The sequence below is a fragment of the Crocodylus siamensis genome, chromosome 3 (genome assembly GCF_052110815.1).
Source record: "Crocodylus siamensis isolate JL-2025a chromosome 3, ASM5211081v1, whole genome shotgun sequence".
NCBI classification, from domain to species: domain Eukaryota; kingdom Metazoa; phylum Chordata; order Crocodylia; family Crocodylidae; genus Crocodylus; species Crocodylus siamensis.
Genome location: NC_143397.1, coordinates 38,386,813 through 38,399,132, shown reverse-complemented (window position 1 = coordinate 38,399,132; position 12,320 = coordinate 38,386,813). Strand labels below are relative to the sequence as shown.

The window sequence follows — 12,320 nt, the reverse complement described above, 5'->3', positions numbered from 1 at the left end:
GTTATAGCCTAGGGGTATTTGTACCCCCGGGGGGTACTTGGGAAGGCCCTAGGGGACGGATCACCACCACTCACCACCCTGCGCCACCACCTTCTAGGAGTAGGGATGGGGCAAGGGCAACAGCACCCCTGTGCAGGCCACACATGTACCTCCTGGCTGGCTGGACACAAGAGGGGGAAGCTCACATATGGCAGCCACCACTGCCACGAACCATCCCCTCCTCTCCCCACTCTGTGCCCAGCTGTTGGGGATTTACTTACTAAAACAGGTTGAAAATCTCTGCTTTAGGATGAGGACAGATGAACAAAATACAGCCAGTTGAGAGGTGCATCACCTGTTTCAGCACAATTGTTCATCTGCCTACTCTTCTTACTCCATGGTAAACAGAAGCTAGGCACATCTACATGTGCATTAATGTGCAGTGGTTACTGCATGTTTAGTTTAATACCTGTAAAAACATGTGCTAACTAAATGCTACTGCTCAGTGGCACTGATGCATGCATTTTAGATGATGCTAATGCACGGTAGACTAATTCTACTTTGCATTAGCACAGGTTTTGCCCACAGTGCTAATGTACCATAGAATTAGTCTACTGCACTTGAAGAGTCTCGTGTAGACACACTCACCACAAACTAAACTAGAGTAGCTTAATCCTGAATGGAACAGGGCTAATTGTCATGGTTTAGCCTTTATTTAAATGGGCAGAAGGACTGAAATTGCTGAACAATTGACACAAAGTCAGTCCCCATCCAATTTGAATTTTCCATAGTTTCTTCATTAGCTCATACCCTGAGTTCTATTAAATCAGTGACAGTCACCAGACCACAGTGCATGCCAACTTAATTTAACAAATAACTGATGTAAAGTTTTTGTCATTGTTGAATGTTTAGTTGACAGGTATATTCAAATATTGCATAATGTCCTGAATATTTTCACATATTCTGTACTAACCTTCCCTTTTGTATTTATCCTCCCTTTTTTTTTGGATTATTTTTCTGTTTCTGCACCCTTTTTCCCCTAATTTTTTCTCTTTTTCCAACATCTCCCTCTCTTCGTGAATAAGGCAGATATCTACCTTTGAGAATTAAAATATGCTGTAGTTGCGTGGATGCTCTTTTTTTGAATTGACTTCCCTCAAACTTAAATTGCTGTTAAATGAGCACCTATAGACATGCTGGACGTCTCAGAGCAGACACAATTAATCGAGTATGCTGGAACACAATTAAATGCACTCCAGCAGCCTCCATGTCACTTCTGTTTAGTGTCCCATTCTTCAAAATGGTGACGGGGTGCTTTAACTAAAGCTTGTCAAATAAGCTTTAGTTCAAGTGTCCCTGCTGCCATATTGAAGCATGGAATGCTGAAACATGTGACGCTGCAAGGTTGTTGGTTGTAGCCATGTTGGTCTAAGGACATAGGCAGGCAAGGTTCTTTGGGTAGATGTGATATCTTTTATTAGACTAACTAAATACAGTAAAAGCTTTCTTATCTGACACTCCCCAGAAATGGAGGGTACCGGATAACAAAATATGTCAGTTAACTGAGCAGCGCGAACAGATGTGTTTGCCTGTTCAGGCCGCCACCTCTCCCGCCACGTCTGGGGCATCGCTGCCTCTCCTGCTGCATCACCACCCCTCCCAGGGGCCCTGCAGGCCCCAAGGGACAGGGAGGGGGGACCCATGCAGGCTGCTTTGCCCCACGTCATGGGGGCTCAGTGGGCACTTCTGGTTTCGCTTTTCCCTTACAAGCCGGCATGCTAGTTAACAGTGCTGATAACACAGCTTTCACTGTAGTTGGAAGAAAATTCTTTGAAAGCTTTTGGGCATTCCTGATGAAGGGTGTTCATGCCTGAAAGTTTGCAAAGACTTTTCCAACCATTTAGTCGGTCTAATAAAAGGTACCTCATCTGCCCAAAGAACCTTGCCTGCCTGTGATGCTGTAGGCAATTTAATTAGAGCGACTCTGAGAGAGCTTTCAGAGCTGCTCTAATTAAAGTACTCCCCCTACCCCCACCCTGCTCCACCCCAGAACATGTGTATAGAAACCCTAAGTTACCATTTTAGAGCATCAGGACACTAACAAGTTACGGTGAAGGAAAGGGGGATTTGGAGGGTAGTAACTGCTCCATGCTACAACCCAGGCTAACTATCATTTACCCTGAAAAAAGTATGTGCATACAGGCAATTACTAAGAAGTGGCCACCATGTTCTATATACTATTCCCTTTTGCCTTACAATTATTGGCTTGTGTGCCCGGGCCCCAGTAATCAAAATAACCTGCCCTTAAAAACTCATCTTGAAAACTTACCAGCCCAAACATAAAATTAACATCACCACCTTTGCCATCCTAAAAGAACAAGGAATTAGTATTTTACTTGCCCATCAAAAGAATTTACTCCATTCTGGCAAAGTTGTGAATAGCATTGTGTAAAGCTGAATTAAATACATCTATGTTCTGCATTGACAAAAATGTTTGAGAGAGGCTGTTACAGAGACATAACTCCTGTTTCCCTCTTCAACCAACATAACCAGATGCTGTTTTCAGTACGTTCTATTCAAAGCATGTAGTGCCTGGCCTTCAGAAACCCAAGCTAATTGTATCAACTGTGAAAACAACACCTAATGAAACAAGAACTATTCCTATTAATGTAAGCACAGTACATAATAGAGGAGGTAATTTTCAACCATTTATAACATTATCTTGTTTTGATTATGTAATAGAGTGCCTGTTAGTGAGAACACGTGACAAAGTGACTTTGTTTACTTATAAGAAAAAGAAAGCCAGTGATTAAGGAAATATTTGCCTCTTGTTGAATTCTGCAGATCCCTGCTTTTCTTCTACATTACATTCTGATTTATCCAAGCGTTGCATCTTAGTCAGTGTCTTTTCTTCTGAGATCTTGAGGGGCTTTTAGGAGACTGTCAGTGTAACATTTTTATGAGCTACTCAACCCTACTTGGATTAAGCACTGTCCCATGGAAATACAAGACAAATTATTACCTCCAGGCTACAAGCTTTTCAAATTTTTTTTGTTAAATTGTATTACACCATGCAGTAAGTAAGCAATGTTATTATTCATGATGTCACAGTCTCTGTATCTTCTTCTAAAAGAATTCCACCTAAAGGAAAGCAAAGATACTTCTTTGAAAAATTTCATTGGGATTTAAAAACTTCTGATAAATTAAACAGCCTGCTAATTTAAATCAGTTCCAAGACAAACTTTGTTATAGAAAAAAAGATGTAAATATTATGGTGTAAATCTAAAATCAAATGGGCATATTGATTAATGAATTTGATTAGAATAGTTATGGATTAACTGAAGTCCAGTCATTTTCCTTATAGAAATACAGTAAAAGCTCTGTTATCTAGCATTCTACTAGCCAGACTACTCTATTAACCAGAATTTCTGGCTGGTCGGCCAGATGCGGGGTGGATGGTGGGGGAAGCTCGCACGCAGCGGCCACTGCCACCACCCACCACCCTGTACTGCCACCGTTCTACATCTGGCAAAACCATCCATGTCCACTGGTGCCATTCTGCATCCAGCTGATGCCGCTGCTCCCTCTCTCCCTGGCCCCTCTCTGCTTCCAGCAGAAAACCACCGGCCTCAGGTAACCAGAATTTTTATATACCCGGCACCCCCCATTTCCTACTCGTGCCAGAAAACAGTGCTTTTACTGTACCTTGATTCAGGCTCACAGACTTGTCTTCAAGACACTGTGAACAACATGTAAAAACTGCAAAAAAAGGAACAGCTTCAAAGGTGCTTTTGTGTAGATTATTAAATAAGATTCAGATATTTTTGCACAGTAAATTATTAAAGTAATTAATTAGTCGTTGTTTTCTTATTTATTTAATGACTAAAACTACTTTGGTAAAAAAACAGTATAAACAAATGGCCTCAATAGCTACTGATGATAGACTCATGGTTCATTCTTCACTTATTTCCGTGATTATTTTGTTGTCTGGGAATGCCTGAATAGATCAAACCAATTAAATTAAATTCTCTGACTAGTAAATCACATTATTAATTGTAAAAAGGTATCTTAATATAAAATCAAAATAAAAGTTTGTTTTTAAAGAGGTAGAATATTTTATGAAGAGATTAAACAATTTCAAGTCTGTCATTTCATTTTTTTAGGGAATGCAGGGAGAGAAAATTGCAAATATTTAAGGTGTCAACCAAGTTAAAATATGAATGATGTGCAGCTTGCAGTACACACAGAAATAAGCTACAACAAGGGGTTGTGAAAAGAATACCTGTGAATAATTCATCAGTAATGGGTTAAATCAAAATATTTCAGTGCAACCTATTTTTATTTGTTTATTGATCCACATAGCATGTTTTAACAGTACATTTCTTTGTATTTTGAAGTCTAGAAATATAATATGCCAAAAACAATTACATACAAAAAACTAGAGCTCTTAATTAAAACAATTACAGTGTTTTATTTCCAGTGTTGCTGTTTCATTGCCATGGTCTTTAAATAATAATTTCTGTCATGCACTTTATGCATCTTATTTTTTTCCAGAGCCTAACACTGGCTGTAGGTGTTTCACAGTCATTTAAATAATATCCTCACAATAATCTTAATGTAAATAAGCAACATACTTAATGATAATGTAAGAGAACAATGGCAAAACTGGCCACTATCATAGTGATAACCCAAGCTTAAAAACCACTCTATTTTCCTTCTCATTTCAAAAGCATGAAAAAAAAAGTTGTGTGTGCCTGTTAGCTTAATAAATGTTACTGTCACAGGACATGGTTGAGAATCAAGTTTCAGAGGCAAAAGCCTCTCAAAGAATACCATTCCAGCACCCCTTTTCCTTTAAAACTGAGGCAGTATTGCACAGAGAGACAGACAGTCCCTTGAGTAACCAGATCCAAAATCATTTAGGGCTTTCTAGGTTAAAACCAACACTGAACTCCACCCAGAAGTGTTATGGTCTATAATCAAATCACAGGGGACAGTAACTTTAATAAAGTTAATTAACTTAATTAAATTAGTTAATTAACTCAATTACACTTGTTTTAAACAGCACGAAGCAAAGAGCCCCATAGCCAACACCTGACTCCTGAAACTACTAAAATTAAGAATAAATATCTCATCTTTGACTCATTGCTAGTAAAAAATGTTGCACAAGATTATATAAGTTTTTGCTTTCTTCCCCCTTTCACTGTCACCAAAGAAATTTCCTTTCTCGCATCACCATGTCTTAGCATACAATAGCATTGCTAAGTTCTTTTTCTCATTCTCCAATGGCCCTCCAAAGGCAGCTGCTGGAACACAAAGTAATGTTCAGAGCAAGTTATACGAGCCCAATGATCCATTAGATACACAGGAGAACTTGGGGTGCAGACAGAAGTGCAGTTAGTCCCTCTCTAACTCAAAACGCATTTCAGGAAGTGTTCTGTGTTACAACGATCCCCCAGACCAAACAGAAGTTCACTGTTGGTTCCAGGAGGGAGGGAGCTTATGGCTGCAAACCTGCAACTGGTTTCCGCTCACAACAGCCCCTTCTCTTTCCCAGCCTGTCCCTGTTTCAGAATGGGAGTGGGAGAAAGGAGGAGAAGGAGCTCATTCTAGGGATTCTCCAGTCAGCACTGGAAGGTATAGGGGGTGTACTGGTGGGTGGGGTCCAATACACCCACCTTACCCTCCAGCACAGCTGAAAAACTCCCAGACCAAACTCCTTCCGCTCCTTTTCCTCCCTCCCATTCTGAAAACAGCTTGAGGCTAGGAGGCAGCTCAGAAAGAAGTTACAGAAGATGTTCTGTTTTGAAACATCTTAATTTGACCCCTCATGCAATGAGGATTAAAATTTTTGCCCAACTAGCCATTTTAAAGCAGTCTGCAGCTGTGCACTTGTGTTTAGACATGGCTATACAACACTTCCTGTGTCCAGATGGGGCAAAAATTGTCACTTCTGTCTGCACTCTAAAAACAAGCTGCTTCCCCACACCCAACACAGCAATATAATATTCAGTTCTTTTCAACCTTTCCTATTCTAGAGAACTAGAGCCTCTTCACTTCCATAGCAGACAATATCCCAAATCCACAAAAAAATAGTGGGTTCCTTCATATGTAGAAATTATTTTTATTCTGTATGTTGTTTTTCTTCAGAACTGGTCTAGAGAGATAGTCCCAGAAAGCTGACTAGGAGCTCACTCATGTGTGTACCCAAGCTCTGTTTGAGGAATCACTGTATAAAGTTGGGTCTTTCCACTACTGATGGATAGAGTAACAGAGACCAAACATATCTTTTATCAAACTTTATATAAATATTTGGACTCCATGATGTAAAATTTCATCATTAGATATCAATTTAATAAATTACGTTAGCACCGTGTTACTGATAATAGCAACATGTATCTAGAATGATTTATTCCTTTAGTATTTTCCTAGTCTGTGTTGTAGTATTCACTCTGGGCCAGATCCAGCTTGGTCATGTAGCACTTCTGCTCATGGCACTGAAATATCTGAAACTTAGCCCCAGAAGGCAGACCTGGTTTAATTGGATTTAGGCACTAGGTTCCCACTAAAGAGCAATCAAGAAAGTCAAGAGGTGCTGAAGCATAACCAGTGGGAAATGCTTAAGTGCAGGGGTGTGTCTGAAAGCCTGTACCTCTCAACAGTTGAGGTGGCTGGATCATGCTGTTAAACAGACAATTCTATTTACTTATAATCCAGAATGTCTATTCCTCCTTCTGCAGGGAGGAGCCTAAATGACTGATGGTGGTGGCTGTAGGGCAGGGACCAGAACCCAGGTTTCTGTCCCGTCCCCCAGGTAACCCAGGTCTCTCCTCTCCTCAGCTGAGGAAACAGTGAGGTCCACAAAAAGGGTCCAAGGACAAAAAAGAAAGAAAAATTTATTCATACATTTTGGGAGACTCTTTAAGATTTAACACTCTTTGAGTAGTCTTTCTCAGCTTGAAGCTCCAGTGGTGACTGATTTCAGCATCTCACTAACGTATATACACTTAACATTGTTGATTTTAACTCTGTTGTTGTCATTCCTTAGCCAGAAAGCCAATTCCTATAGAATGAAAGACATTCGTTTCTATGGCCACAGCTACCTCTGGAGCTAGTTTATCCGTATTGTAGAGATTTGTGAAGCAGCAACATAGATTTCTATTCATACTTTTACTAGGCATTATTTATTGATATTACAGTTTGATCCTTGGTTTGGCAAGGATTTGTCTTAAACTCCTGGCCCCTCCTTGACCCTTTAGCTGCCATCTGCTGGGGAAGGGGCACTGCTTGCCAGTATCTCATAAGTGGAAATGCTGCCATTAGAACAAAGAGATTCCTAGTAGTAATTTATTCATCAAGGCTTGCTTTTTCCATGCATACCACCCACTAGCTTTCTTTTCTGCCTCAGAATATATTGTGTTTCAGGACCCTGCAAGACTGGAGAAAGAACTGAGGTGTACCAAATGGTACCTGCTTTCTATGAACAGGACCAATGATGTCCTTACAGAGCCAAACAGACACAATTTTTTTATGAAGTTCTGCCAATTGATGGTAGAGGCTCCAGATCCCACAACCATGAATGAAGAGAAGTGACTCTTCAAGAACAACTTCTAGTAAATAATTCATCTTTATCAACTGTGGGTCTATAGATTAGCTCCATTGGGCTAATCTTGCACAAAAATGCATTATGAACCAAATGCCTTGCTAGCTCAGGTATATATGACTGATTTTGTGACCAATTTCAAAGTTAAAGTATTGTATCAATCAGCCCTGCTGAACATGTGGAGTTCAGGATAAACATGTTTGAAATAAATGTAAAATAGGGTATCTGGGGAAGAAGTGCTACTGTATTTTATCCAGCATACTTCAGAGGGACTTAAAGTGGGACAGTGGATACATACACCTGTACAATCTCCTGGCACAAATGGGACATCTGTCAATAGCCTAGATGATTTGGCCCTTTTTGCTAACAAAATCTACTGCAGGAAAGAAAGCAGCTAGAAACTAAAAGTAGAGAAAGAGAGAGTTAGTGGTGTTAGTCTGAAGACAGGCAGAAGGCAGGGCAGTGTCAGTATCTTATGATGCCTATAGACGCGCTTGTTCATGTTCTAATTAGAACACATTAGAACGATTAATCGAGTCTGCTCCACACTGTAATTAGAATGCTCTAATTAAAATGTTCTAACTGGACTGCTCCAGCGTCACCTTACCGTCACAAATATTAAGACCCCATGCATTTTAAAATGGCTGCGGGGGCGCTTTTTCTAAACCTCATCACACGAACTTTAGATGAAGTATCTCACGGCCATTTTGAAATGCTTTAATAATCATGATGGTGAGCCATCTTAATTAGAGCAGCTGTCTAGGAACTGCTCTAATTAACTCCGCCCCCTCCATCCTCACCGGTGAGCACCTGTATAGGCAACTTGAAAGATTAACTCATTAATCTTGAGAGAGGCATGAGCTTTTGTGGTCTGCAGCCTACTTTGTCAGATGCTATGAATGGACTTGCAGAGAACAGTGGTACTAAATAGGAAAGAATAAGGTCATTTAGATACAAAAGATAAGGAAAAGGGAAAGAAAGGAGAGGGCATTGCTGAGACAGGGAAAGGTGAGTTGAAGAGAACAAAGGGGATAAACAAAACAGTTAACCCATTGAGGGATATAAGGTTTAAAAAAGCCAGTGTATAGAATGGAATAGGAATCCAGAGTCTCTGCTGAAAACATACTCAATGAAGTCCAGTAACCCTGCTCTCTGCAAGTCCATTCATGGCATCTAACAAACTAGGCTGTTGCATACAAAAGCTTATGCCTCTGAATGAGTTAGTCTATAGGGTGCCACATTGCCCAGCCTTCTAGAAACTAAAAGTAAATGAGGTTCCAGTATGTGATAACAATAACAGTTTGGTTTCCATTTTTGTGATGATCTCCTGCTTGTAAATTGCCAGGAGCTGTATTCCTTATGTGCTTATTCCATTTGAAAGATTTGCAAAGGTAACTAATTTCATCCTCTGATTCACTTCTTAGAAATACTTTTTTCTTTGCCTTTCCAAAAATGTAACTGAATTCTTTTAATCTGTCATGATGGTTATTTTGGGGACTTGTAGAATCATGAGTATTCTTTGCTACACTATTTATAAAAGAATCCTGGTCAAAAAAACATAATTTAAATATTAAGTCTGCTGAACTTATGAAAGTCATTGAAAATTGTTAATAGGTTATATTAGCTATACTAGCTATTATATGAGTCCCTTTATACTATGCATACTGTGTGTTTGTTGTATACGTACCTAATTTTCATGTATTTGTGTGCTATGCATATATACATAAATATATATAATACATATATCGGCCTGTGTAATTTCTGGCAAATTTCTCCTTAAAGGACATATATTTCTGAACTTAAATTAACAAGTTCACTGGTACAGAATTAAATTAAACACTACTGAACTACAATTTACCTTTTGAGGAAACAATACAAATTATACCATATCCAGAGAGTTTACTTTCTGCATTTTGGTCACAGCCGTGTTTTGGTTTTATGCCTATTATGCAATGACAAAGGTTTATTTTTCCTTTGTTCTTTTCAGAGTGCTGCAGCAGCTCCCAGTCCAGTGCTAGGAAACATTCCCCCAGGAGATGGCATGCCAGTAGGTCCTGTACCACCGGGTTTTTTTCAGGTATTCAGAAAAATTATGATTACAGGCATTTTAGGACATAGAAAAAGCCTCAGTCATACTGTCTGAAGCTCTGTAAAAAGGTCCTGTTCTAAACCGTGCTGCATATAATATGTACAGTATTCAAAGGTTAATACTCAAATTTTCAACAGAAATTTCAAATTTTAACAGAAATGGAAAAAAAGGAAAGTGAGACATCTCTGACTAATAAGAATTAGTTGTCATAATACAGCGCAACTTCAGGGATAAAGATTTGTGCTATTTTGTGGTGAAGGCTTGACTGTTGTTTAATATAGTTTTAGAATAACCTTACATGATGAAATGTTAGAATTGGATGGCTATTCTTCTGGTGGTGTTCACGTCTTTATTTAAGATGATGCTGGAGGGCTAGATTTGTAGTTATTTAGGGGCCTAGTTTCAACTAAGTACTGCTCTGCATTTTAAGCATCTAAATACCTTTGAAAATCTGGTCTCTCATACGTAACAACAAACTAAGGAATTAGTGCTTGTTTTGCCTTCTCTCAAGGTGCAATGTAGATACAGTTGCCATGAGAATCTGTTCCCTTTTTCCCAGCATGCCAGCTCTTCCCATATTTCCATATAGCTGATGGGACTAAATGTAGATCTTGGTTTGGAGTAATTCCTTAATGTGAGCCACAGCAGAGGGAATTTTTCTTTTAAATATTTGGTCTCCTAGTGCAAAATGAGTGAGGCAGGGGTCCAGGACTGGCATGTAGGAATAGATCATGATTGGAATCTCTTTTCCCATGAAAGCAAAATCTGAAATACAGGAGAATATGGGAAAGATCTTCGTTCTCTTCTCCTACTGAAGGACTAAGGAAGGGAGCAACAGGTGTGTCTGAAAAGATACTTGCTCACCTCACAAAATGGTGGTTGTGGCAGAATATTTTACCTTGCTATCTGAAAGGCCATTGAGAGTATTCAGTTTGTGTTTTTATTCTGTGTTACCTGAGTGATGATAGACACTTGCATGGAGTTCTTCACAAGCTCATTGGGGGAGGTTGAATTATATTTGGAGGATTCATAGCCATGAGCAGAGCTAGAAACATTCTGAAACTGTCCCCAAGAACATAGTGTCATTTTTTTCCATGTGTACTCAGAATCTAAGTGAAGATTTTCAGTATAGCAGTCAAAGGGATTTTTCAGGTAACCCAGTTTGCAAGTATCATTCACAAGATGCCCAGAACCTGGCAGAAATTATGTTGATTAAAAAAAAAATCTGCTTGGCTAACCGGCTATAAAGTACAAGAAGAAATTAAATGTAATAGTCTTCATTTTGAACAATATATAACTAAATCAGCTTGTCCTACCATGACTAGATACTATGGCCCCAAATCCAAAGAATTAAAATACAAAGTAGAGTTTCAATTTTCCATACAGGCAATTAGGAGGAAAAAGATGTACACATAAAACAAATATGTGCGGTTTCAAGGAAAGGTTTACTCACTACATTTCTCAGTACCTGAAAGAACAGGAGAATTTATATCTATTATAGACCAGAAAAGACTGATGTTAATAGACTGAAAAGATTGAACAACTCAGGAAAAAGTTGAAGTTCAGAATGATAACAGCCTACATGATTCCTTCTCTTAAGGTACAGGATTGTTTGGATTTCTTCGATCTTACTCTGCCAACGCATGGGAAGCATCTCTGTCTCTCCCTTGAAAATGCTTGAACATCTGTGATGTTTGCAAAAAGCCTCACAGTACTAACCTCACATCTCCAAAGGGCAATGATCCATGTTTATCAGTATCTGATTGACTGACTGACTGACTACAGGCATACCTCGGAGATATTGCGGGTTCGGTTCCAGACCACCGCAATAAAGCGAATATCGCAATAAAGCGAGTCATGTGCATTTTTTGGTTTTCCAGTGCATATAACAGTTATGTTTACACTATACCGTAGTCTATTAAGTGTGCAATAGCATAATGTCTAAAAAACAATATACATACCTTAATTAAAAACTACTTTATTGCTAAAAAATGCTAACCATCATCTGAGCCGAATGGCACCAATGGAAAAATGGCACCGATAGACTTGCTCGATGCAGGGTTGCCACAAACCTTCAATTTGTAAAAGTGCAATATCTGTGAAGTGCAATAAAGTGAAGCGCAATAAAATGAGGTATGCCTGTATGGTCATATCTGAAACTTCAGCCAGCACAACTGTCCATCTGCCCTTTTTTTTCCAAGATCAGGGATTGAAAATAAACTGAGGAAAATCCATTTTCACCCCAAACAGGTGATAACATAAATCAGAACTACCATCAGCTTAACAATATCTCTGTTTTACTTCCACAAGACAGTTTCTAAGAACTAGTCAGCTTAAAACAGTAAGTTTGGACTCCTCCAGGGAGCACCATTCACCTCTTCTTAAAATAGTTGAGTCCCATGTCATCATACACCATTACAACATGAAAAGCCCAAAATGAGTCCAGTATATTGCTGGCTGAAAGATTTTTACCGTCCTTGGTTCAGTAATCTGGATACTAAAGTAGCCAGTTCTCAGGAGGGTGTTGGCTCATATTTTGGTGGACACTGTCAGAGAATACAAAGGAGTACCTTTCTAGTGAACAATCTCACCTGCATGGATTATAGTATGAGATCAAGCTAGACACCTTTGCATATCAGTGTATAAAAA

At 39.1% G+C, this 12,320-nt stretch overlaps 1 protein-coding gene across 2 annotated transcripts in view; it reads left to right on the top strand.

Moving 5' to 3' along the window:
- The window catches only part of SSBP2 (single stranded DNA binding protein 2), a 319,456-nt gene that overhangs the window by 222,618 nt on the left and 84,518 nt on the right, over positions 1 to 12,320 (top strand). Inside the window, exon 5 of one of the 2 annotated variants that reach the window (XM_090038192.1) lies at positions 9,570 to 9,659. The exons of the other annotated variant lie outside the window; for it this stretch is intronic. Coding sequence (XP_089894318.1) covers positions 9,570 to 9,659 — 90 coding nt within the window. The remainder of the gene's footprint in view (positions 1 to 9,569; positions 9,660 to 12,320) is intronic. 2 annotated transcript variants of the gene reach the window in all.